Genomic DNA, 27,095 nt, shown 5'->3' with positions numbered 1-27,095 from the left:
TCAATCCTCAGCACCACATAAAAATAAACAAATAAAATAAAGGCATGCTATTCATCTACAACTACAAAAAATTAAAAATATAATAATCAGAAAAGGTACAAAATACACAAGTCATAAATTCCTCTAATGTGTCATAGATTTAAATCAGAAAAGGGCAAAACCAAAAACCAAAATACTTATTACTTTACATTCATCAAGAATTCCATATAGGGGATAGGAAAGACGGTGGAATGAGTTAGACATCATTACCTTAAGCACATGTATGAAAACACGAATGGTGTGAAAATACCTTGTGTACAACCAGTGACTTGAAAAATGTACTTTATATGTGCAATATGAAATGAATTGCATTCTGCCGTCATATATATAAAATTAGAATAAATAAATAGTTAAAAAGAAAAAAAAAAGAATTCCATATAATACTCCTGTGTGGAATTAGGGGATGAGATAAAATATAGGGAAGTAAAAATCTAGGAGGCTTATTTATGGATTTACACTGTAGCCATTAGAGAGTGTCGACAAGACTGCAAACATAGGAGCCTCCCCTTCCATCATTACGGTCCTCTGGATGAGCCTCCTGAGCAACATGAATCCCAATTAAACCATTTGCAGCCTATAAATTGGAATGAAAATGTTTCTTAGAGTGCAGTATTCTAAATTTCAGCCTGAAGATTCAACATCACACAAGCTTTCCTCCTGAAGATGAAAATCGGCCTATCTTTGCCTTTCCTCTTTGCTGCCCCCAAACAAATCTGATTATGAATGATACATGACTCATACTGAAAAATAATGCAATGGATACAATGTTGTCTTATGGTCCACATAGTAATTATAGTATTGTCCTATAGAAGTCACAGGTGGACCATTTAAAAAGAACCTCTCAAACCTTATCTTGTTAATAAACAAAAAATAAAGAGACAAACCATACCAGGCTGCCATCTAAATCTGTGACAGTAGGAAGCATCATGTCATCTCTACAGCAGCCGAGATCTCAGGTACAAGAAAGTCTGCCATCTGGTATCCTTCACCCTACTCGGCTCTTAACATCAGCTGAAATGCTAACATAGGCAAGTGACTGTACTTCAGGAGGACTGATAAAATAATGAAGAGTCCTTTAATCTACAGGAAACCATTCTAGTCAATTTATAAGAAATATTGCATCCCTTTGTAGGACGTGTAATTATTTTCTATTAATCATGTGCTATAAAGCTACATTATGCGGTTATTCTGTTATCACTAGAAAGAGGCCTGCAGTCAGCTTCTGACAATGTTAGGTAATTACTAACACAAAGCTGCTTTCTCCTCCCGCAGTAACGCTATCAAGATCCAGAGGTGTAGTGATGCTTATTGTATAAAAATAGCACTCAAAAGAAATTCAATATCTGCAAAATGGATGGCTTCAAGGCAAAACTGTAATGTGGCAGTCAAGAAGCAAAAAAAAAAAAAAAAAGGGCCAAATTTGCCCAATAATCTGAGGACATAATAGTAAGGTGGCACTGAATGCTTGCAATCTCACACCTGCATTTTCAATTTTCACACCATTAAAATAATTTTATTTGATAATTAAAATTTTAGGCCCCAATTACTATTTATTGAGCAATAAATTAAAATGATTGTATGATAAGGAAAGAAAAAAGGACTAGTTTTGATAACGTGAAACAGAGACTTCATCCAACACAATAGTAAGCGTATGTCCCAATTTACTCAATTAACTCAACCTCTCTTTGCTGGTATATTATTTTACACTTAAAAAAGGCCCCAACATTGACTTCAAACATTTTCAGCACCATAATTCTAATTTCCCAAGTAGGTTAATCCACTTTCTGCAAGCCATATGGTGAAAGAAAGCTGCCTTAACTGAAACCTGAAACACTACCAAGGTTTTGTGATGTACTAGCTCTTTCAGAAATCAGTTACTGATATGTTTGAAAGCAACAGGTGTTGGAAAGTTTAAAAGACTATGTGTCCTTTTTACAAAGATGTCTCTGTGCTTTAAAATATACCAGCCTTTTGTGGAAATGAAAGCAATTTTAATGGATAAAATATGAAGTACAGGAAGCCTGTGGATTTGACCATTACTTTCCAAGTATTCACTGTGATAATTATGCATAAACACTTTAGTAGTCTGAAAACTAGATAAACACTTAAAATACATAAATGCTTTCTTCAAGGCCACCTCTTCAGTCTTTTCCTTTTTATTATCTCTATTTAGAAACTTTGTAAGAATCATTTAATTTCTTATACATTCATCATTTCAAAAGCTTCTCTTAAAACATATGATAGGAACGTGAAACCCTCAGTCTTTTACTATTACAATCTACACACTAATTGCTTGTGTTAAATAAGGAAAGGGACACAATCTCTAAGGTCCTCTGTGATGTCTGAATACCACTAGTTAGGAACCCGCTTGAAGATACTAAGTTTCCTAGTGGCTTATGGAGATCAACTTCATTACTTTATAATTTACTATGCAGGTGTGACTTTGAGGTCCTTTAACTCAAATAGTGACTTTTTTTTTCTCCTTGCACTGTGCACTCCATTTTTAAAGCAAGAGAGACAAAGGACAAGTAAGAAAGCATATAGGAAGAGTGTGATTCTCACAACAAATTTTAGTTTATATTCCACTGCCAAGATACATTTAATTCAAATTTCTACAGTATCAACAGTTGTAATACCATATAATAAAAACTGATATTCACACTGATGATTCGTAGATAACATTAGGCAAGGAAAGATCAAGTCATGCGCAGTGGAGGGTGGCGCTGGCGCTCAGTGCACTTCACCCACCACCACATGGCTCTATGAACTGTTCCCAGGTTCGCCCACTCCATTGTTCTGCCCGTCAGCCCTGCAGTTCAGGCCTTTATCTCCTCACCTTGGATGACTGCACTGTCAACTCAGCCTCTCTGATCTTCCCAGAAACTGTCCTCATCCGTTCTCCTGATGCTCAAGGACTTTGACCAGCCTTCAACTACACACAAGGTCCTCTGCCTGGCTTGTTCTTATGCTGCTGGCAACGTCCCCCCAACCCTGCTCTGGTCCCCACAGTGCCACCCATCACCTATATCCACTCCTGACTCTGTGTATGGTGTGTCTCCCCAGTAAAGTGTCCCCTCCCTCAGCCGCAACCTGTCCAACAATTACAACTAGACTCCATTCAGTTGTCATGTGGATTTTCCCCTGAATTATCTTACCCACAACAGCATCTCTCATTTCAAGCTGAGCCTTTATTCTTCAGTGGATTTTATGTTTCTTAGTGTTTGGTTTGTTGGTATTATTGTTTGGTACCAGGGATTGAACCCAGGGGTGCTTAACCACATCCACGTCCTTTTTTTATGTTTTATTTAGAGGCAGGGTCTTGCTGAGTTGCTCAGGGCCTCGATAAGTTGCCGAGGCTGGCTTTGAACTCATAATCCTCCTGCCAAAGTCTCCTGGGATTACAGGCATGTGCCACTGTGCCAGGCACTCCTTCTTATTCTTAAGATTATCTTCTCAGAAAATCTAGAGTCTCATCCCAGGTCTGTTGCTAACTAGGTAGACAACCTAGGCAAATCCTGAGTTCTTTAGGAATGATACTTTAGTTATATTTCTATTCCTTATTAAGACTTTATAATAATCCAGGTATGTGCTTAATATAAATCAATAAGTCTACTTATTTTTACATTTGGATCCTCACAGAATTGCCTTTTTGATTTTTTTAAAAAATAATATATATTTTAGTTGTTGATAAATCTTTATTTTATTTATTTATATGTGGTACTGAGAATCGAACCCAGTGCCTCACATGCCAGACAAGTGCCCTACCGCTGAGCCACAGTGCCAGCACTCCCATTTTTGAAATTTTTGTACTATTTACTGTAAATATTTTTGTTGAGGCCATTACCTGCCACTCTTGTATGTATTCTGTAAAGTTCCTGGAGCCAGACAATCAGTGAAAATTCTAGGAATTCATGTGAGACTCTGTCTTTTCAAAGAAGTCATTCTGGGAAAAGTCAAGATCCCTCCTTGTGATTAAAAGGAATTATTTAGCTCCCTATGTCCTTCTTTGGTTTGGCTGCCAAGAAGCTGAGGGCCAAGGCAAAAGTTCAACTGCAGAAATTCCACTGTTTTTTAAGTTAAGTTCACCACAAGCTATGTTCTTTTTCCCTTGATCTTTTATTTATTTTCTCCCAATTATGTTGGGCCTTAATTTCTTCACCTGTAATGTGAAGGGCTAGCACTAAAGTTCTCCTAACTCTATGATTCTGTCATTCTGCTAGGAAGTCAAGATTCTTTCCCATTCTTTACCAAAATGAAATGCATTTTGGTAAATGGTTACTAAACATTTGCTACCATATTGTGAGGTATTATTAAGTACAAAAATCCTTAAGACAGAGTGTCTAGCTCAAGAAGTTCAGAGTTTAGAAGAGAAAGAGATTAAACAGATAATCAAATATTGAATGTTGAGTGAGAGAGAAAGAAGAAATGAGTGAAACGAGAAGCAACTAAATTCCACAGAAAGATCGTAGTGGCTTTATGTACAAAGTGATAGGTGGGCTGAGACTCCAAACCCAATAATTAGAGGAAACAAACATGGTGTGTGCAAAATCCTGAAAAGAGAGAAGAAAGTGCTGTATCCAGGGAAAAGCAAGAGTTGAGAGTGCGACTAACATAAAAGGTACAGGAGGAAGATATGGGGAAAGTGGCACAAGACAAAGGAGGAAAACTCATTTGGAAAGGTCAGATTGGTTGGTTTCTACAGTGTTTCTCTGACTCACTACCAATCTCAAGGTTAGGGAAGAGAAGTGACCTTGAGCCACTGGTTGTCTACTGGTGGTGCTTGACTGTCTATGGCTCTGTGCATCGTTAATAGGACCATCCACTCTTTTGTATCACATAGTCTTGCTTTGGGATATTTTATCCTACAGACACAAAACACAAGCCTGTTGAACAAATAAACTTCACTCATCCATGAGGGTCTAGTTCAACTTTTATTTCCTTATAAATCTCTTCTTAATTACTCCAGGCTTTACTGATCTCCCTCTCTTCTTTTAACTGTTCTTAATCAGTATGTATCTATCTCTACTCTCTTAAGCCTAATAATTTCCCTGGAATATATAAGCTTCAAGTTCTAAAGGGATGAGAAGCGGGGCATCTCAGAAGAGTGAAAGCATGCTATATGTACACCGAGTGAGTTCCTGATTTTCCAGGTTGAGGTGGGGTAGAGAAAGTATAAGAAACCATGGGCTGTTCCAGTTAAGATTAAAAATAAATTATCACTGTATTTCTTTTTTTTATGGTTTTGTTTTGCTTCTGGCAAACTCTTGATTATTCCATGATAGATTAACTAGGTGATCCTGCAGCCTTGCTCCTCCTTCCCAAAGCAGCCCTTCCACATCACTTCTCCCCCTTTCCTCTCACAACCCTGCCTTCTGGCTCATCCCCTACCTCTTCAGCCATGCAGGAGCTGAGCCTAACAGCCTGTGCCTCATAAGCACCTTCCTCTTTTATCTCCTAGCACTGTTCTGAAATGCTTCCTCCATTTAATGTGAAAGAAAACAGGGAAGTATTTGAGCATGTTGTTTGCAAAAAGCCAATAAGAGGAGTCCTATGAATGGAACCAGAACATGTTCTGACATGGTGTTGTGTCTATAAATGCTTTTCACTGCTAAGGAGAGGTGGGTACTAAGTAGAAGGTCAGCTTAGTTAATGCTTCCACTGTTCCCTAATCCCAACATCCACCTGGGCAGCCCAGAAACTAAATGCCATCAGGTTCCGAACAGATGCAATCACAGGAACAAATCCTCCTCCTCCTTCCCCAAAGGCTATAAAATGTGATAACACTTTGGAACTAGCTTTGTGTCAACAATGCATGTCCCATTTTGAGATGTCTTCGTTACTCTTCAGTAGTTGGCCATGCTATTTGTGGAACCCTGGGTCATATGGTCACACAGGAAAAACTAAGTTAGCTAAAAAGAAACTTGCCATTGCCCTCTGCTAGTAGAGCTCAGCAGACTTTTTTCTTTTGGTGCTGTGGATTGAACCCAGCGCCATGCGTGTGCCAGGCAAGTGTCCTACCACTGAGCTACATCCCCAACCAGACAGCAAGACTGTGCTGTCTGTGCTCCTTTCATAGGTTTGCAGCAAAAAAATAATAATTTTAAGAAATCCATAGTAACTAAATCTTTATATTCTCATAATGAAAAGCAAATGGTCAATGACAGTCACAATTCCCTGATCATTTAGAAAAGTCAACCAATTAGATATAAAAGGAAGTACTGCTTGAAATTCCCCATACACACTAAAAAATAGCCTTTCACTACATATTAGTGACCACTGTCTTACCCTTCATTTCCTGGTTTTGAGTTATTATTTCTCAAAAGACTGCAAAGCTAAAGTCAAGTATGCCCTCACCTGGGTAAAATATTCCAGAATCCTTAATTCTCTTATTATTATTTTTCTTAATATCAGACAAAGTAGCATGCCTCTTTCCTTCTGGAGTATGGCTTGTCTGTTACTAAGTCTCTAAAAATAAGTTATTGCTTTAAAAGTAAGGACAAGAATGCAGTTAGCAATTTACCAGTAAGCACAGATCGGAAGATAAACTGTCAGTGGGTGTAAATCCAGAAAGGCAAACTAGAATAACATAACCAAAGAGGTAAGCAGGCTACAGCATATGCCTACTGCTATATAATATGGATTCTGCTGCTGAAATTATAAAACCTCATAAACTTGGTTCTAGGAAAACACCAATAACTACAATATTACATTTATGGTTTGGGGAAAATAAAACTGATGTGCAGACTCCTAAAAAAGAATTTAGCATGATTTTACACAACCTGATTCCTAAAACAAATTAAAAAATTTAAAAATTAGGTTTTCTACCTCCAGTATGACTCACCCCACCAAATGAATCTAAAGCCAAGCTCTAGGTTGCAGAGTTAATTCTCTAACAATGCAGCTGTCATTAAAATCACAGATTCCACTTTCATCCATTCCTGTAAACATGCTCCTTATTTTTCCTTCTTGGGAGAAAAAAAATTGTTTTTTTTTCCTAAATCACCATTGAATTATTAAATAATTTATTTTAACACATTAAAAAATAAAAATAAACCCGGCAGCAATCCTATATGCAAAGAACGGAAAGTAAAGTTACTGGTTCACCTTTTTAGACAAGCAGTATTTAGATTTATTATTAGTGAAGTTCAAAGGTTAAAACTAAGAAAATGCCAGACACTTTGAAGGAGGGGCTAGCTCAGCCAGGGGTCACATGACAGTTGCTAATTGGAAAATGTTAAAAAGGAAAGGGGGAGGGGCAGGGTGTCTGCTTTCCCTTCTTTCTTTATTGTGAAACTTGATTTTCACTGAAAATAAAGGCTAAGATTTGTATAACTCTCAAAAGAGGCTTAAAATAAATAAATCACCCCAGGCTGACTGAGCACAGCTGACACCCTATCAAGACTTTCTAGCAAAACAGAAAAAGAAGGATGAATTTTGAAACAAAACTGTATTTCCACAGTGATTTTTAAGGAAGACAACCTAGTCCCCAAACTAGTGAAATGTTTGTTGCCATTACACTTACAAAATTAAAACGTTCTTCATTGTAGGGCAAGCCATTTTATTTCTTGATTTATCTAAATGTTTATTTATATTGAAAGAATGCATGTTTTCTTAAACTATTTTGTGTTGCCTTTTTTAAAGAGCACTGACAAACTTGTGGAAGGTAAGTCAAATTTATGTTAATTTAATATCTTAAATTATAAATCAGTTCATTACAAAGAGCAAGCAGCATTTCTTTAAAATCTTTTAAATGGTCTTACTCATTAAAAATGTCTTGGCATTACTTTTTTTTTTTTACAAAGTACATATTTTCTGTCTCCACAAATATTATGTTAGATTTCTTAAAATATATTTTTCCTTATGTATATAATTTCTACATTTAATTCAAAATGATGAACAACATTTTTCATGATTAATGCTAATACTTTATTGACATCAGATAGGAAAGTAATAACCCATAGCTAGATTTAAAGTTGAATTAATGAAACCATTTTGATTGTGCACATTAGCTGCAATTACCTGCACCACTCATTCTGAGCCACTAGATGGTGTAAAAAAATAAATTAAAATGGCAAAATTTCATCATCACCATGAAATCTAAATAGAACTCTGAGTAGGATTAAACATTCTAGGCATATAATAATGCTAGCAATTTCTATACTAATTGTACTTTTAAAAAAACCTATCAGTATATAACATGGGCCCTACTTTGATCTAGAAACCAGTCCTTTTTGAGCAATTTTTGCCCTCTTCCACTAAAAGCCTTGAGTTCTTAATTTATAATATCAAAACATTTAAAATTGTAGTTCTAGTTTACATATTAAATGAATTTATGGTGTTAACTTATAGCCCATATTTCCACTTCGATAAAACTAGAAGGCCACACTAATAAAAGCTTACTAGGGATTTTCTAAACATATACTCAATTCCAAAACAACCAGACTATTAATAGAGCAGACACCCATCAATGTTTCAGAATATGCTCAAATCTTAGCAGAGAGAGCCATGTGCTCTTTTCACCATTACCAAGATTTAGCTGGTTGATTCTACTAGGTCCATAGTTGGGTGACTATGGGTATTCAATCATTCAATTTACGGTGAGAATATGCTGGCTGACAATGTCTTCTTTCTCAGCTCTTCCTTCAGAAACTAAAATGAGCCCCAGTTGAAATACCTACCTCTAGAAGACCACAGTGAAATGATGATGGTGGAATTTTAAGCCTTATAAATCTGACAGCACAAGGTTTTTTGATCAGCTCTTTCCCAAACAATAACATTTAAAATTTTAGATGGAAATAAACACTTCCCATGAGCTGGACCACCCTTAACTACTTCTCTGATCAGGATTCACAAATAAAACTACACTCACTACAAAACAGATTTGGGAGAACAGGAACTAAGGACCCCAACATCCTGGAAGTATAAACCATACTTTTAACTTCACATTAACAGAAAATGATTTTCTGAGGCAATGGTAGAAATAAAGCAAGCCTATGGGAACTCTGCTTGTTTATCCTAGGAGTTAGTACTCTGTCCAGGCTTTTGGGATAATGATAACATGATTCATAGAGGTTTTAAGAGCAGACCTACAACGGCTTTGTAAGTTTCTTATCTGCAAAAGGAATGTAATGGCCATATGGCATGCTCCCCTATAATCTGAAATTTCAAATGGAATCTAATCAACTTTTTAATTTTAGACACAATTGCAGCCAAATCAGTTAAAGAAATTGTGCAAGATAAGTAAATTCAGAAGAGTCTAAGAAAGTTTCTTGACAGGAACTAAAACTAATCACTTTGATTTCTATATTAAATAATTGACTAAAAAAGCTGTTGTTTTAATGCAGGACAATTAAATGCTCAATAACTGGCTTAATCAAGAGTTGTAATGTGCATGTGGCTTTCCATAGCTTCTAAGAACTGAAAGCATCTTTCTGGAAACACTGAGAGAGGTGACAAGCCTTAGCTTTTTGCACCTTAACTAGTGGTTCACACAACTGTCTGTATTTACTTACTACTAAATATTTCTTGCTCCTACAACCTACAAATGCTTATATCTTATTCCTTTTGTATTCCTGGTGCCTAGAAAGGATCCTAGTATATTATAGGTACTTTGTGATGGTTTCAAATTAAATGAAGTGGGGAGACAGGGACAGAAAGAAAGAGAACAGGGAAAAGCACAAGTTCATGTACTGGCTCTGGCACTTTCTTGACCAAAGTTCCCGTATCTGTAAAACCAAGAACAGATGATCTAACAATCCATGATTGTATGTATGATGATTTTAGGTACCAGTTATCTAGTATTAAAATTCAGTGTGGCCTGGTTTTCAAATTCCCTTTGCATCTAACATGTCACATTATCTCTCTAAGAAGTCCAAATATTTCTCTCATCAAGAAATTACATTAAACTCGTAGACTTATGATTTATTTAACATTTCCCAACTTATATTTAAATTGTTTCCACTTATCATTTGTTTCTAAAACAGCCTCACACAGTAGACAGAGAGAGACTTTTTTAAAGTCCCTATACTATAAAAGGGGAAATAAAAAAATGAAAATGAAGAGAGCACACACCTCATACTGCTCAGAAATATAACCTTGATTTTACATCTGACAGATCCTGAATAATCCAGTTTAGAAGCAGAGACAAAGATTCTTATACATTTAAAGATGAGTTCACAGCAATGTACTTTGCCACTATGTTTACAAATATAGTATGTTAAACTTAAGAAAAAAATTTACCTAAACCTGTCTGAATAGAAAAGCATTGCTTTTAAATTGTCGGAACACCCAATGTATTTACATAAAGATGAAAAACTTGTTCTATAAACACAGTGTTTCCAGTAGTGAATGGCAGACAAAATCAGAATAAGCACACAGAAGAATAAAAAGGAAGAGGAAAGAAAAACATAATAAATAACCTAATACCTTCCAATGTTAACTTTCACATAAGCACATTGTTCTGGAGAAGGCAGTGGGTGGATGGAAGCCAAAGGCTGAAGTGATAGGTAAACACACTGTTAAGTTGAATCCTGTTATCTGATTGTGTTTAAAATTTGATTATATTTCACTTGACAAAATAATTAATTATTGTGAACTCCCAATTGTTAACTAGGACCTAGAAGAATTCCAATTGGCATTTTTCCCTCATGTTGTAAATCCAAATGCATGTAAATCGAGCTGCGTATTTCCCCTTTACAGTTGTCATTTGGGGTAACTTCTTACCTTGCTAAGAATGTAAATCACATCACCACGATTAAATGACAACTCATCAGAAAGTGCTCCTGTACAGTCCCACAGACCCTGGTAAAAATTAGCGTAATCAGTGCTTTTATCACCTAGGAAAAAGAAAGTAGAGAGTATAAACCAACAGAAATTAAAAGTCCACCCCGACCACCAAAACAGTCTTAAAAAATTCTATCCTGAGTCAAAGAAACATTTTTATACACACACACACACACAAGAATCTTACTTTTTATTACTATCATCTAATTAAGATCATTTTCAAAAAGTTCAGATTTTTAATGTCCTTTATCCTTTTTCTGTCTTTCATTTAAAACCTGTGGTGACAGCATGTTCTCACCAACACATCACCTACAAGTTGCTTCCTGCTTACTTTAAATGATTAACCTAAGCCCATCCATAATGTGTTTGGAAGAGAGTGTGCCATACTTCATAATGAGCAATACCCATGGTGATGGGACAAACACGTGGTGAAATAACCATGTCACAGCGTTTGGGATATTTTAACAACCACAACAAAAGAGCTAATGCAATCAAAACTAGGGATTCAATTTTATTTTTTTAAATCCTAAAACCTAAAGCTGCAAATAATATAAGCGTAATTACAGCTCTTTTCCTTGGGGATATTTGTACCCAAAGCCTCTCAAAGTTGTCTTAAAACATTTCAGCAACTTTGAAACTGCCAAAGCTAAAGCTGCATTTTTCACCAGATTTTTTGTCAGCCCCAGTTTAAGACATTAGGCTCTGAATAAACATGCAACATACACTGGAGTTATCAGCTCATCCTTCTACTAGCATAAGCACAATGGATGTGATGTGCTCAAACTGCCATACAGACCATTAACTGATTGATTATTTAGCGCTCTCCGCTCTGTAATACCACAATAAACCGGGTAATAAATGCTTTGTCACTGATACAATGTGGGGCTCCTGAAACACAGCACAGAGTTAAATACACTGGATGCTTTTGTTACACTGAGAACTGCTTCCTGTTTTTAATTTCATGATAATTGAGTTTTGATGAGTTAATGCAAAAAGAATGCAAGTAATATCAATAAGATGTCCATGTATTCACTAGCCAGGCAGAACACATACTTGCTGACAACCGCCATCATTGGAATGTCGTCTTTGGATTCTGAGGGGACAACTGTGGAGACACATGCTGGATCTGGGTTGTCATCTTAGTTTTGTTCTATGGCTCTCAAACAGCAGGCTTCTGGCAATTCCTATACAACTAGTCACATTAGCATGCTATTAGGGTGCTCATCCTATTAGATGTGGTTTCTGATTTATACAAAGTGTTAACTTTATTTGAAAAATTTAAAATCGTTTACTATCTTAAAAATTACTAAAACCAAAAAAGAGGATATGAATAACATGGAGTTGGAATATTTATAGGATGTCACTCTTCATTTATATAGGAAATAAAATAAACAAGGACTAGAAAAATATACAACTTAGCAAAACCCCCCTAGTAAATGTCTTTCCCATTTTCTAAGAATTCCAAGCTAGAGAGGGACAATGGGAGGAGGGAGGGAAAGAGGAAGGCAGACAGAGAGAGACAGGCACCTTATTGGCTTTTCCACACTAGTATTTGAGCACTCATCACTGATACCAGCAGGGATGTATACAAGCCTGGGAATCCAACCAAGAACTAACAATGCTTGTGGTCACCCTTCATTACATTTCCCCCCAAAAGCATATATTAAGTAAATTCTATCAATGGACACTAGAGGGCACTCCAACTGGCCAGATCTCTCCAGACATTGTCCATTTCTTTCTTTTAAGAAAAAAAAAAAATCACTTAATAATAAAGTGACTGATTTCCTTTAAAAACCACTTATTTAGACAAATAGAGATTTAGAAGTTGAAACATTCTAGTCAGATTAAATCAACTGCTAAATGGGTCAAATGTTGCGCCCTTTGCAGTCCGTCAGTGTCAGTTGAAAAGTCAAGGAATTAGAGCAAAGAAGGGAATGACATCATTTCACATGCAAGGCCCTCCCCCACAGCAACTGGCTGGGAGGTAAAAGGATCTAAATAACTGGTTTCCCCACTCAAGGCTCCAGTGTGTTCCCCAGGCTGCTCAGTCTTAGGCTTGGTCCAAAAAGGTGGAAGAAACAAAACTTTGGCTAAAAGCTAGAGGAGAGGTTTTTGGCTTAGCTGTGACGTCCTAATGGATCCCCCAGCTGTCCACACTGCTCTTTCCTTTTTCGGATTCGCTCATGATAGTTTCTTCATTTAATAGATTTTCAAGAGGGGGTGGGGAAGAAAGAAGGAAAAGAAAAGTGTATGGTGATAATCCTTATCACTTTGGGGTCTCTCTTCCCCTCGATGCACTTGGCGAAACTCCCATTAACACTAATGGGAGTTACAGGAGCAGGCAAGGGGAAGAGAGACCCCCACCGTGTGTAAGATGCATCTCTCCCTAGATGTGCATCATGAGCATTTCATTAAACCTCACTGCTGTAAAGAGGCGATGGAGCCAGCGATTTGGCAATACTAGGGAAAAGATGCATTTTCAACTGTGCTTTCTATAATCTTGATGATGATGTTACCCAAAGACCAACCTCATTTCTGTGTCCCATATGTGAGCTCTGCTAAAGAATAATCTGTTTATGTCACACATACATACAATTTACTGTCCTATCTGCTTCAGCATGCAATACGAATTATAAAGTAGAAATATCACAGCTAAGCGAGTATATGTTTTTTAGTCTCTTTCTCCTCAGGAAAATAATGTTCAGATTCTTGATATGAAATATGGACATAAATATTAGAAATTATCTGGTTTTGGAAAACAGCAAGCTTCTCTAGTTTACTTTTTAAATTTTTGATTGTGCTTAAATATACATGGACAAAAATTAAGTATAAATGTAGTACAAAAAGCACAGTACTTCACAAAAGTTAACATCGTTCACCCTCACAATGAAAAATCCCATGTAAGATGTATTTTTATAGAATAGAACATAATATGATAAACATACATTCTAAAATACAAGTTAATTCTGTTCAGTTGTTTTTACTACATGGATTAATTTTTTTATGCTACTCACATCATGATCTATATTGTCAAAATTACAAAGGAAAAAAAATCACCTTATTATGTTTCTTATCCTGAGAGGCATGGATGATTAAAAGAGAAAGTAAGAAACAAAAAATAAATTAGCCAGCTTGTGAAGGATTTAAACAATGTACTTGCTTCTGCTTTTAAAAACATACATAAACAGACCATTGGGTAAAGCTAACAGAACTGTTATGAATTGTTTGTATAAACTAAACATGTAAACATTGGAGATACTTCTGCACAGATGACAAGATTTTAAAAACATGATGACAATGGATGAAAAATAGCATAATAAGATAATGAAGAATCTCTCCCTGGGTGTTATAGGTTTGAAAACTATTTTAGAAATAATTTACAGCGTTTTAAAAAAAATAAGCAAATGGGATTTTGTGTGTGTGTGTGTGTGTGTGTGTGTGTGTGTGTAAGTGTGTGTATATAAATCTGAACACGAAGGAACTTGAAAAAATATAAGATCATCTTTGTGTTTACTTACATATTTTACATTAGACCAGTCTTTTTTTCCCAAGTAAAATCAGTCAATGTGAAAAATATATAACATTCTTGAGTAAGGTTAGAAGTTCATGTCATGTGATGCTCAGCAAGATAGTAATACCCTTGTCAACTCACTGCTCTGCATGGCAAACAAGCTTCTAGTCTTTGACAGCCTAGGGATGAGCAAAGGTCACTGCTATGCAAAAGCATTAAAACTGTTGCTTGAAAAGAATTTCATGTCACTAAAGATAAGAATCATTGCAGTACTTTATAGCTATGGCATGTAAAGCTAGTTCTACTTATTGCATTCCTTTGAGCAAAATGTAATTTTTTTCTACCTTTGAAGGCAAAAAATGGGGAGATAGTAACTTTTAAAGGGTGTTTCTTTTTAATTTCTTGAAAATTGCATTTTTTGAGAAATCCAATTGCTTTAAGCCAAAATATTTGTATCTGTGTAAAGGGTATCTATCTATACGTGTCTACCTTCTATTCCTGTATTGAAATTTAAAAGAAAGAAAACTACATGCTTTTGGCAGAAGCCTCACGATATATAACCCAAAACATATATACTTAAGTTACTGTTGAACATAGTACTCAAGGTTTCACTAAGCCTCTGTGTTTTATAGCTGTGTTTTACAGGACGGGAGTGTTCACATCTAATGACTATGTCCTTGCTTCCTTTCTGAAAAAAGCAAACCAAAAGCTTTTGCAGCAACCTGCTCCTGCCTTCCTGTCCAGGTCCGGAATCAGGCCTCTGTTTCCTTTCCACATGTCACAGTAGGAAGGCCTCTGGAAAGCTACTTCCTGAACATACACTTCTTGTCCACCCTGCCTCTGACAGCTTGAAAGAGTGATGTATGGACATATCAGAGAGGGGAAGGTGACCCCAGCTCCAGCTCTTTGCAGGACCGAGGGATGATAGGGCAGACCTTGCCCCAGCTGACATGTGGCTCTGAAGAGGTGTAAAGTCCTGATAAGAAGACAGTTCTTCTCTTCTTTCCATGTAAAATAATTGCTGGTTTATCAAAACTAACCTCATGCTTGCACTACAGATATGGTTTATCTCTTGCTATTTGGAAATAACAACAAGCAAGAAAAGTGGTTCGTATCATGTGATTCCGTATACAGCATGTGCAGTTATTTTTCTAGCCTCAGTCATAATTAGTACCTGGGGCCATGTGCCAAGTGGAAATGGATAAGGGGAACATCCTTCCTAGTCTTCCAGGCCAACAGTGTCCTTTTCCAATTTTTAAGCTGCTGTCACTGGACTCTGGCATTTCTTACCCAATTCATTTGCTTTCTGTGCTAATCATATGCAATGAAGATATGCATGGCCAACATTTAAACAGGCTGCAGATCAATTAGCGGTCTTAAGTTTATCTGATTTTTATCAAAGAAGACAGAGCTGTGGGTCGATTGTCAGAGCCTGTGTCAAGTTGACCTTTTCAGAGATGTCTACATTGCCAGTCCCCTGGGCAACTTGTTGTCCCCTGTTAGTCTCTGAATGGCAGAAGTCTGTTCTGCTCAAGCACAAAGTATACACAGATGTCTATATTACATTCTTATAGGTTTGACAGCAACTGCATGTTGTATCTATAAACTGTCCTTTAGCAGTGACACTTCCTCAATGATGATAAGCTAATTTATGCAACTAAATCTCCTTTGTGCAGAAATGAAAGCTAATTGAGTCATTACAAAGTAATTCAGGAAGGAATACCTTGTATAAATTGGCTTACTTTATAAATCCTTCTCAAGTGGTTTTCATGCATCCTAAATGGGACTAAGCAGCTTATCAGCGGTAAGATATCCAGACCAAACAAGCCAACTTCTGGGAGCTGTGTAAATGTCTTTAGAGTAGCAAGAAAGTGGCTTAAAAAATAAAAAAAATTAAAAAAAAGCTTTGCCAGGAAGCTGCACAATCATTACCTGAGGTGTGATGCACACTTTCCTGACTCATCTTCCTTTGTTCTTCCATTTTCACAGAAGCGTTGTCCTCTTCCTCCTCTGTAATAAAAACAACAGCACACTGAAGGGGTTCCTCTGGGATAACCACACAGAACTCACCCCACTGTTAGAGCAAAACGAAAGTTCATAACACGTAACTATTATTGTAAAAAGAAATGAAACCACTCAAGATTCATATTCCTCTGTCGATAATCTAACAAGGAATAAATAAACTGCCAATTATTTCTCAATAGCAGATTTACTGAGGTTTACCACATTGGCTTGACAAAATTTAAGATATATACTAATACACTGCACATTTTGTTTTAAATACTAATAGAAATTCATCTGGAGCCATCTTAAATCCAATAAAATAACATTCAGCATTATACTGACAAGCTACATTATACTGTGTGACAGAAATATTACTGATAAAATCATGGTTCCTAAAATATCAATATAGCAAGGAGAAAATGCATGATATACAATACATGTAGCCTGTAAGGCATCTATTGAGTAGTAGACACTTTCATATGTTTTCTGGCTTAATCTACACAGGACGATACCAGAAGGGTCCTCATCTTTCCAACTAATTCTCCCCAAATTATATCGAGCACCTACCATGTGTTATATATCATGGGAGATAAGATTTTGTAGATGAATAGTTTTTAAATCCTCATTCTACAGATGAGTAAATTGAGATTCAAACAGTGATGTAACTTCTAAAGTTTGTTATTCAAACTTAAGATCGGGATTCTAAAGTCCATGTTCTATATCCTACCTATAATCAGTGCTGTAGTCTATACTCTTTCCACATTGTCCATCACATTCCTTCCTTCCTTTTCTCATTCAATAATCTAACACTAAACAACAGAATCGAACTATTCAGAACCAAAGCATTACTTCAAACATAATCAAAATAGTCAATTCTTTTATATTAAAAATATATCTATTACATTACCACTTTCCCCATCTAAGGATTTACACATAACTTAGAAATACTTAGGACAGGACTTAGGAATAAAAGGTATGCCAGAGAAAAACTGGATTCATAAAAAATCATAATTTCAAGAAAAATCCAAAACTTTAAGGAAAAATATGCAATATACATAATATAGTTAGCAAGACTATTAAATAAACCAAATTTCTATAAACTGCCAATCAGTTTATAGAAATGAGTTTATAGAGATCAATTGTTCAATTTTCACTGAGTATTAACTAGCAGTAAAGAGGGGCATTTGCTGAGGAGACAAGGGTAATAAACTCCCGCCTTCAGGAAGCTGACCACTTCAAGGGGACAGAAGACAGAATATAAATGAAAGTGGGCTAAAGGAACCTAAACCTGACAAATAGTACACACCAGCACTGAAGGGGTGCAGAGGAGAAACCTCCAAACTGGGGAATGCCAAGAAGGCCTGTGGGGTAGAGAGAATTTAAATAAGGAGAGACGAAAAGAAGGCTACCACACCCAGAGAAAGCCATGAACTTAAAAGAACAAGGCACAGACACATTCAGTGACTAAATAATGTGGGAATGAAGGGAGAGCACACAATGGGAGGAGATGCTACTGGTTTGGACTAGTTATTGAGGGTCCCTGAATACCTAGTTAAAAGACTTTGGACTACGATTTGGTGGGTAGTGAGAACCCTAGAAGGTTCTGGAGCAGACACGGGCCAGGACTGAAACTCTGCTTCAGAAATGATCATTTGAACTCATTGTGTCAGACAGCCTGGAGGAGCGGGGGTGGGGGGGAGCATCTAGATAAAGGGGAAGGAAGTCCTGAACTGCAGAGGCAGAAGGAAAAAAAAATCAGAAGGAGATGGTTTTGAGAGGTAGAGGAACCAGAATCGATAAGCTTTGTGCCTTCCTGCCTGAGTGTGGAAGAGAGGCAGAAAATAGAACAACTGTGGATGACTTGGGCTCTGAGCTAAGCTGACTGAGTTGCGGGACATGTCATTCCTAAAAAGAGAAGACCCAAGACAATCTGCTGTGGTGGGGGAACACAGCAGTTTGGTTTTGACAGGAGGGATTTAACGTGCTGGTGAGCTTCCCACAGGGAATGTCCAAGGGCAACTGTAACGTGTGGTAGAGAAGTCAGGACTGCAGATGTATACTTAGGTGTCTCCTGGAGAGTTTAAGTGGTGATGAATCAAAATCATATTTAAATCAAGCTTGAGAGTTACTGTGCTTACAAGACAAATAAAACTGTTTTGAGTTTATGTAATTCAGTTCAAACAAAATAATAAAAGCTCCAATACAAGAAACAGATGGAAATATTTGATGCTTTACCCATATTGTTGAACCTAATGGTGGCAATTTAATATGGTATTTTTCTCTTTAAGAACAGTTACCTCACTTATGCCAAACTTCAAACACTAGTTGTCACAAATGGTTTAATAGGGTACTTTCACATAAACTTTAAAAGTAGAAGGGACATTTACAGTCAGTCCAACCTACTCACTTTACAGATAGTTTATTTTTTAAAAGGTGAAGTAGAAAGTTCTACTTACTTTTTACACTTTGTTTATCCCTAGAACTCACTCCCTTTCCAATCTGGTCACAAATCCAATAATAAGAATAAATATAAAAAGAGGTAAGGACATTTGCCCTTAGACAAAAGCTATAACTGCAACAATATAGTAAACAACATTCTCCAAATATCAGAAATTCAGCTCCAAATATCAGAAAAATTAATTATAACAATTAAAGAAGAAAGCTCTGTTGCTTGAAAAAGTTAGCAATGAATTTGTTTAAAATATCATTACAAATTTATTTTTATTAAAATTTAAGCAATTAGGGCTGGCGTTGTGGCTCAGGGGTAGGGCGCTTGCCTAGCATGTGTGAGGCACTGGGTTTGATTCTCAGTACTGCATATAAGTAAGTGAATAAAATAAAGCTCCATCAAATATAAATTTTTTTAAATTTAAGAAATTATAATGTATGCTAAAGATTGTATTATTGGTGTCAGAGAGCTCTGTCCCTAAGAAATATATTCCTAAATTATCAGCATGATATTAATAATATTTACTTAAGCATCAATATTCATTGTAAAGTATCCAAGCTGAAGTTCATTTGAGATGTTCTTTAATAAGCAGCATTTTAGAGCATAAGGTGCAGACTAAAAACATTTCCTTTTTCCATGTCAAACCTAGTAATTATACCTTTTCAGCAAAAGTATTCTGCATTTTATACATCATTTTTTCTTAATAATATTCAAGCAACTCATTTTATCTTGGGCTAACAATATAAGCAACTTCCAGATAAAATACAATAAAATCAAATTTGGTGTGTATTTTTAAATCTTGGGGGGAAAACTCATACTGAATCTCAATGAGAACCTGGCACAAAGGAGATGTTCACTAAATACTGAGTGAACCAATAAATTCAAAAGTCATGAAAATAAATCCTAACATATTCATTTATCAGCAGAGCAAAGCTCCTCAAGCCACTAAAAAATATATATGAACAAGTGACCAGAATTCTAGGCAATAATCACCTTCACAATGTGTTAGAAACATATACTCTCACATGTTGTTTCATTTAGGTTTATTGTTAAGCACATTTTATTTTGGTGTGGAGACACGATGTCATTATACAATACTAATTAATACCTCAAATAGTCAATGTTCATGGGTTAATATATTCCATTCAACATTTTAATAACAGTAAACAAAAACAGCTCAGCTATGCAGTAAAATCCATCAAACCACACAGATGGTTATAAGGTTTTCATTATGTGGTTTCCATAGCAATCATATTGCAAATCTGGAAGCTTCTTGCAAATAAGCAGCTTGTATTTACATGCCTCTCAGCTGCAGCACAAAACTCTTCAACATGTGAAGTTATTATTCCAATCACACATTGTTAGGAGAATCATCAAGAGAATTTTTGTGATCAGACAAGATGAAAATAACAGTAAAGTGAACTAAGTGCAGAAAATAATTCAAACATGGTAATGTATATACTAATCTGTGAGGAGTAGAAATGCTCTGGTAGTTATCAAAAGGTTTTAACATTACACCATGTAGAAAATATAGAACTTCCAAGAGCAATCAGGCCTTATAGAATCCTAAAGGATAAATGCAACCCACTTCTCTTTTTAATAGATACTTGGCCTTCTTTCTGGGTTTAGCAAAAGGAGGAAGCAAAACAGATAATCAAATTTTTCCAAATCTTTTTAGGAAAATCCATTTGAGAAAATGCTTACTGTGGGAAAAGTTAAGACCTTTTTTCCCCCCTTTTAGATTAATCAATTTAATTTACAAATTGGTCCAGTTCCATAACAGATGGATTATTACCCTAATAAGGATCACAGATCTGTCTAGCTATGCATTTTTTTTAACAAAACGGCTGTTTCTGACTTACTATTATTCTTATTTTTAGGATAAATGAACAAAAAGAAGTGGGATAAGTAAATGACATGTTTAGGTGACACTGGGTGAGAAAAGCTGAGGACACTGTTAATATTAAGGCAGGATATGTGATGAGCACTTCAAGAAGAAGAGGAGGCAACCTAAGAAAACCTTTACCTTTCTCACAAACACCTTTAGAAAACAGCTTTACTGAGTTCCAACGTATTATAAAAGACATAGATACAATAAGAAATCATGCTGTGAAATGAAGTTTGAGTTTAGATTACTACCTGCCGGGCCTTCATCTGATTATGCAATTACATATTTTTCTTAAGAATGATTAATATTTATTACTTAAAATATCATATTATCTGCACTTGTATTCATTATATAACAACATCCCCATAACAATTCTATGAGATAGTAATAGGCACTTTTATCCTCATCGTTTTATGAATTCAAGAAATGAAATTTATAGAGCTTGAATAACTTGCCCAGGTTCACAGACTCAGAGTATGTGAGCCAGCATTTAAACCTCAGGCCTGTTACTAAGCCCTAACTCTGAGCCAAAGTGTCTTTTCCCTTGATTTTCCTTAAAATGTTCAATTTAAGGACTGGGAATGTAGCTCAGTGGAAGAGCACTTGCCTGGTATACATGAAGCCTTGTGTTTGATTCCCTAGCATTGCAAAAGAGAGAGAGAGAGAGAGAGAGAGAGAGAGAGAGAGAGAGAGAGAGAGAGAGAAGAGGGATGAGGTATTATTTGTCCATTTGTGTAAAGCCTCCCAGCATTACTCCCTTCTTTTGCATTGTACCATCAGGACCAGCCCTTTGTGTCTTCAGTTCCCTTGTGCTGTCTGTTACATCAGCTCAGGAACATCTTACTTGCAGCACCCAGAGCCTGAACCCCTGTTGAAATGTGAAGGATAACCCATTGCTCTGAAACGTTGGTGAACTATTTTCAGTTATTGGTTTGTAGAAAGACTCACCTTTACCATCTCCACTTTAGACATGTTTTTCTATATAAAGATATATACATCTTTACTTTATAGGTGGATTATTTTCCAAAATTTTATATAAACAAAGTCATGTTTCTGGAGTTGGAAAACGTTTTCACATAGGTGGGCATTGTATATGAAACAATCTTTTTAGTGCTGCTCTAGAAACACAATTGCAGCTGAGGAGAAAAAACAGGCTGCCTGCTCCTTCCTGTTCTAGCTCTTTCTCCACCTCTAGCTCAGTACATACTCAACAGCCCCAACACCAGCACATAGTACTGAATATTTTGTAAAGATTTCGAATACAACTCATAATTCAAAAAGAATTATTTCTAGACCAGCCAGTTTATTTTCCTTTTTATTTAATTTCAATAAGAAAAACATGTCTAAAGTGGAGATGGTAAAGGTCTTTCACATTTCAACAGGGGTTCAGGCTCTGGGTGCTGCAAGTAAGATGTTCCTGAGCGGATGTAACAGACAGCACAAGGGAACTGAAGACACAAAGGGCTGGTCCTGATGGTACAATGCAAAAGAAGGGAGCAATGCTGGGAAGCTTTACACAAATGGACAAATAACACCTCATCCTCTTCTCTTCCAAAATCTATGGTGAGCTACAAAGGCTGGAGGGAGGGTAAGGAAAGTTAAAGAACAGAGTCAAGGGGATATAGGCAAGAGAGTCAAGATTATAAAAATGAGGGAGAGTGATCCTCAAGGGCCTATAAATCCAGAACTATTGGTAACATAAATATGACACTTCTAAAGATTCTTCTATTAAATGTATTACATACATTTTAAAGTAATATGTAAGCATGTGCCTAAGTTTTAGCCTTACGTACACTTTAACATGTACAGAAGGATAAAGATAACTAAAACAGCATAGTTAGAGTCATGTTATTGCTCCTGGAAATTGGGCAAATTGGGGTCATTGTTATAGTTCTGGTGACTTGTGTAACTCTGACTTCTACTTCTCCATCATGTCTCTGCAGTACTTCATAGCAGGAAGAAAAATGTCTAGCTGATAGCACTTTGAACAAGGATTTGGGGAGGATAATGAGATAGCCAGATTTCTAGGGGGATGGGGCAACACACAATTAGTGTATAGTGTCAAGTTTATTGCCTTAACAGCAAGTTATTTTACAACAACTCATGAATGCAGCAACCACAAAGGCCAACATAATATAAAAAAGCAACAAAATAAGTAACAATTGTTCAATCATACAATCTTATTTTTAATTTAGACATTCTATTCTTATAAGGTTTAATATGAAAAGGTTATCATTGCACTTCAAATGAAAAAAGAAATGCCATTAGATCATAGTACATTTCTGTATTATATTATTAAAATTAATAATTTAAACATGAATATAAAATGTGAAAATAACAATTTTTCACATAGACATTCTATGTGTTAACATCACAGTTGGGATGTTGAGGAAAAAATTCGAAACTCAAGCAAAGACCTCACTTGACAGAATCAGGAAAAAAAAACTGTGAAGGAAAAGAAACCTTAGATATCTTGTTCCATTTCCTCATTTCATAACAGGGGAAGTGAGCTGAGGATGCCGACCGTCTGGCTCAAGGTCACACAGCCTGCACCCTGCCCCACCTTCCGTGCAACGTGCACTGTGGACACTTTTTAAGTATGGCCTGTGCCTGGAGGAGCACTTCTGACCACGTACAGGCAATTAAGGCAGATGATGAAAGCAGATGGGTTAAAAATTGATTCGGGAGGCCGGATTCTATGGGTCAGAAATGACTGTGGGGGATGGGGTTGTGGCTCAGTGGTAGAACATTTCTCTAATATGTGTGAGGCACTGGGTTCAATTCTCAGCACTACATAAAAAATAAACAGAAATAAAGTTTAAAAAAAGAGAAGTGACTGTGAATCAATGATCCTACTCCTGAAGAGTCTGACAGGAAAATTATGAAACGTGGCTCCTTGTCTCCCTGTACTATCCCCTAGGGATAAAAAATCCTCTTGCAATCCTAATATATTCCAAATTCTTGGGCTTTCAGTTAAAATACATAATAAATTCTACAATGCTAAAATTATTTTAACCAAGCAAAGTCTGAATTATTTTTCAGTTATAGAAACTTCTATTTGGCTCCATATTTCTGGTTCCCTTTTTTTTTTCATTTAATCAATCTTTTTTGCTATTATTCTTATTACAAAAGCAATATCTACTCATTGCTGAAAAGCCAAAAAAAAAATAGAGATAAGTAAAACAGTTTGGGGCCTATTCATAACCACCATTAACACCTCCTTCTAGGCCACCTTTATATAATTACTAGTTTTTCTTTCTTTGGTTTGGTTGTTTTGTTTTCTTTTGTTTTTATTTATTTATTGTTTTTGTTTGTTTGTTCTGGGGATTGAACCCAGGGTCTCCCAGCCCTTTTTTTAAAACTCGTTAAGTTGCCAAGGCTGGCCATGAACTTGTGATTCCATTGCCTCACCCTCCCAAGTAGCTGGGATTACAGGCACATGCCACTTCACCCAGATGGTTTTTCTTGATTCTTTTTTTTTTTTTTTTTAAAGAGAGAGTAAGAGGAGAGAGAGAGAGAGAGAGAGAGAGAGAGAGAGAGTTTTTAATATTTATTTATTTATTTTTTTTAGTTCTCGGCGGACACAACATCTTCGTTGGTATGTGGTGCTGAGGATCGAACCTGGGCCGCACGCATGCCAGGCGAGCGCGCTACCGCTTGAGCCACATCCCCAGCCCTTGATTCTTATTTTTAATACAAATATCCCAAATGTGCATGTATTTCATTATTCCTATACACTTCTTATCCCAAATGTATGTGTGTTTCATTGTAAACCATTCTGAATTTCTTTTTAGAAGGCAAAAGTATTTCATCAACTTAGATTTTTTTTGGTTTCTGTTTTTGAATGTCATTAGATAAAAAATAATAATAATGAGCTTGGTGTGAAGATCATTTAATTGTAATGTGGCCATTTCATAAGGATCTTCAGCTGCCTCCTGGAACCTCCAGAGAAAAGCAGATACACGGGTGCAGAGCTCATTTGCTGCCAGATTTGGCTGTTTCCTCTGATCACCTATGCAAATATACTCTTCCTCATCAAGTGCAGTACACCTTAACCTCATTTTCAAGAACCCAAAGAAGAAGAAGCAGAGTACTATATGAGGAACTGGCACCATGAAACTTATTGGCTCCATATCCCTTCTATTGGCAGTGATTTCCAAGACCCTTTCAGGGTGCAGGGGTTTGTGAGGTCAAAATATTTTCATAATGCTACTAAGACATAAATTATGTGCCTTTTTCACTGTGTTAACATTTGCACTGATGTTGAGAAGCAATGATGGGTAAAACTGCTGACACCTTAGCATAAATCAGCATAGTGGCACCAAACTGTCATTGCATCCTTCACTGTCTTACACCAGCATTTAAGAGAGAGAGAAGGAGAGGGGGAGAGAGACAGACAGACAGACTAGCTTCACTAAAGAATGTCCTTGATGAATAGAGGTAAAAATTATTTCCACCTAATATCAGACTTTAGTACATGCCTTTTAAATATTCTGTGTGACAAAATCAGGATGCATAAAACACTTCTGTTGTACCAACAGATGTGTAAGAGCTGGACAAGCTGTTTTTATTTTTGTTTTCATGGAATGCTGTTTTTACTCGGATGACTGACAAACTACAGTTATCCAGATTTGGGAATCTGCAAACATTTTCTCAAAAATAAAGTGAGCTTATTATTTCAAGGAAAACAACTCACAATTTTTATTGTCAATAAAACAAATGTGATTTTTAAAAAATTGTGTCTACTATCACGTATATCTAAAAAGAACAAATAAAATAAATTGTGTCAATATTTGGAGGTTCTGAATAACGTAGTAAAATATTGATTATTTAATTGACTGACACATGACATTACAAAATCATGCATGGGTAAAGGATCCACTTCAGAGCACTAGGCAGGCCTACAAACTCAAATGCAAAAAATATCAAAATTCACTGACACAGTTTCATTTCCACCTTGCAACTAACCTTTAATTACTACTTGTGGGGTCTGGGAATAGTATCAAAGAAAGATATCTACAATTACATGCAAGGACTATTAAAATACCTTCCTTCTGCTACCACACAGTTATCTGTATAAGGGTGGATTTTCATTACATGTTGATTATACTTAAACTAAAACAACACATTTGAATGTGGAAGCAGATATAAGAGTCTGAATGTCTTCTATTAAGACACACATGCAGGGCAGGGTTGTTGTTCAGTGGTAAGGCACTTGCCTAGCATATGTGAGTCAGTACCACATAAAAATAAATAAAATAAAGGTATTGTGTCTATCTACAACTAAAAATATTTTTTAAAAAGACACACATTGAAGAGAGCTGCCAAAATGCAATAACATACTCCCCTCTATTTTCTTGGAAAATAGTTATTTTCTCAAAAATAAGTACATATATAATAGCTTTATTAATATGATTTTAAAATTCACTAATAAACACACATTTTTTAAAGTTCTCAGTTTTAATTTCTAATACAGTAAAGTTTGAGAGGCAAAACCCACATAAACAAAGCTTTATTATCAAGATTATAAAGGGATCCAGAGACCAAAAAGTTTGAGAATGACTGTCCTGTATTTAAGGATAATTTTAGTTAAATAACTAAACAGTGTTCATCTACACTATAGGGGGAAAAAGAGGATATCTTGCTCTCCAGATAATTATTTTACATTCCCAAAGCACTCATTATCAGGATTGAATCACACTGCACTGTTGACTCACATTGAGCTGTTGACCAAAAATCCCTGTGTTTTTCCCATTTACCACAAAGCCAAGTCTCTTCTTTCACATAGTTGTGCAACTAGACTTCTGGAGTAAGCGGGACACCCTATCATATTTCATCTTGTTGGATTTGACCCATGATTTCATTCTGTTGAGACTAGGCCTCTGTATTTTCCTCCAAAGCAATGCTGAATATGTTGGACACTGATACTGAGAACAAAGCTCTAAGACATTCACAAACTCAATTAATTAGCACCCTTAGAGTACAGCTGTATAGTTAGTGATCCCAAGCTCACTATATCTACATAGATTTTATGAGAATCCTGCCATGAGCCTGGATGAAGTCCCGTTAATGCCTGCATTTCCAAAAAAATGATTTCTAGTAATCTAGTAATCATTGTTTCATCTTCTGATGGTATAAAGACACTCTGTGACATTTCATGTTAGCAGCTTCTCTGGAATCCATTTCAAAGTCCCTAAACCATGTAGAATTTTCAGAACCCACCTCTAGTAGATACCAGATGCCCTCTTCAAAACCAACATGGTCATCTTCCAGCTGAGAGACTCAGGCTGCAGCTGGCTCACAGCTGTGTCCTTCACTCAAAAATGCCCTCGGCTGCAAGGAATGGCTTCACTCAAGGTCACCCCCTCCCAGAGGGCAACTGGAGCCAATAGGGACACAAAAACAGATCCCTTTGCCTCAGT

At 36.3% G+C, this 27,095-nt stretch overlaps 1 protein-coding gene across 2 annotated transcripts in view; it reads right to left on the bottom strand.

Annotated features, from left to right (window-relative positions):
* The window catches only part of SKAP2 (src kinase associated phosphoprotein 2), a 184,064-nt gene that overhangs the window by 5,952 nt on the left and 151,017 nt on the right, over nucleotides 1-27,095 (bottom strand). For both annotated transcript variants that reach the window (XM_081285685.1, XM_081285686.1), the window contains exons 10-11: nucleotides 16,265-16,342; nucleotides 10,762-10,874 (exon numbers count right to left, since the gene is read on the bottom strand). In XM_081285685.1, the coding sequence (XP_081141811.1) occupies nucleotides 10,762-10,874; nucleotides 16,265-16,342 (191 nt within the window). The remainder of the gene's footprint in view (nucleotides 1-10,761; nucleotides 10,875-16,264; nucleotides 16,343-27,095) is intronic.

Source organism: Spermophilus citellus (assembly GCF_964194105.1).
Source record: "Spermophilus citellus genome assembly, chromosome: 3".
NCBI lineage: Eukaryota > Metazoa > Chordata > Mammalia > Rodentia > Sciuridae > Spermophilus > Spermophilus citellus.
The sequence above is the reverse complement of the archived record's forward strand: the minus strand, read 5'-3'. Positions and strand labels throughout refer to the sequence as shown.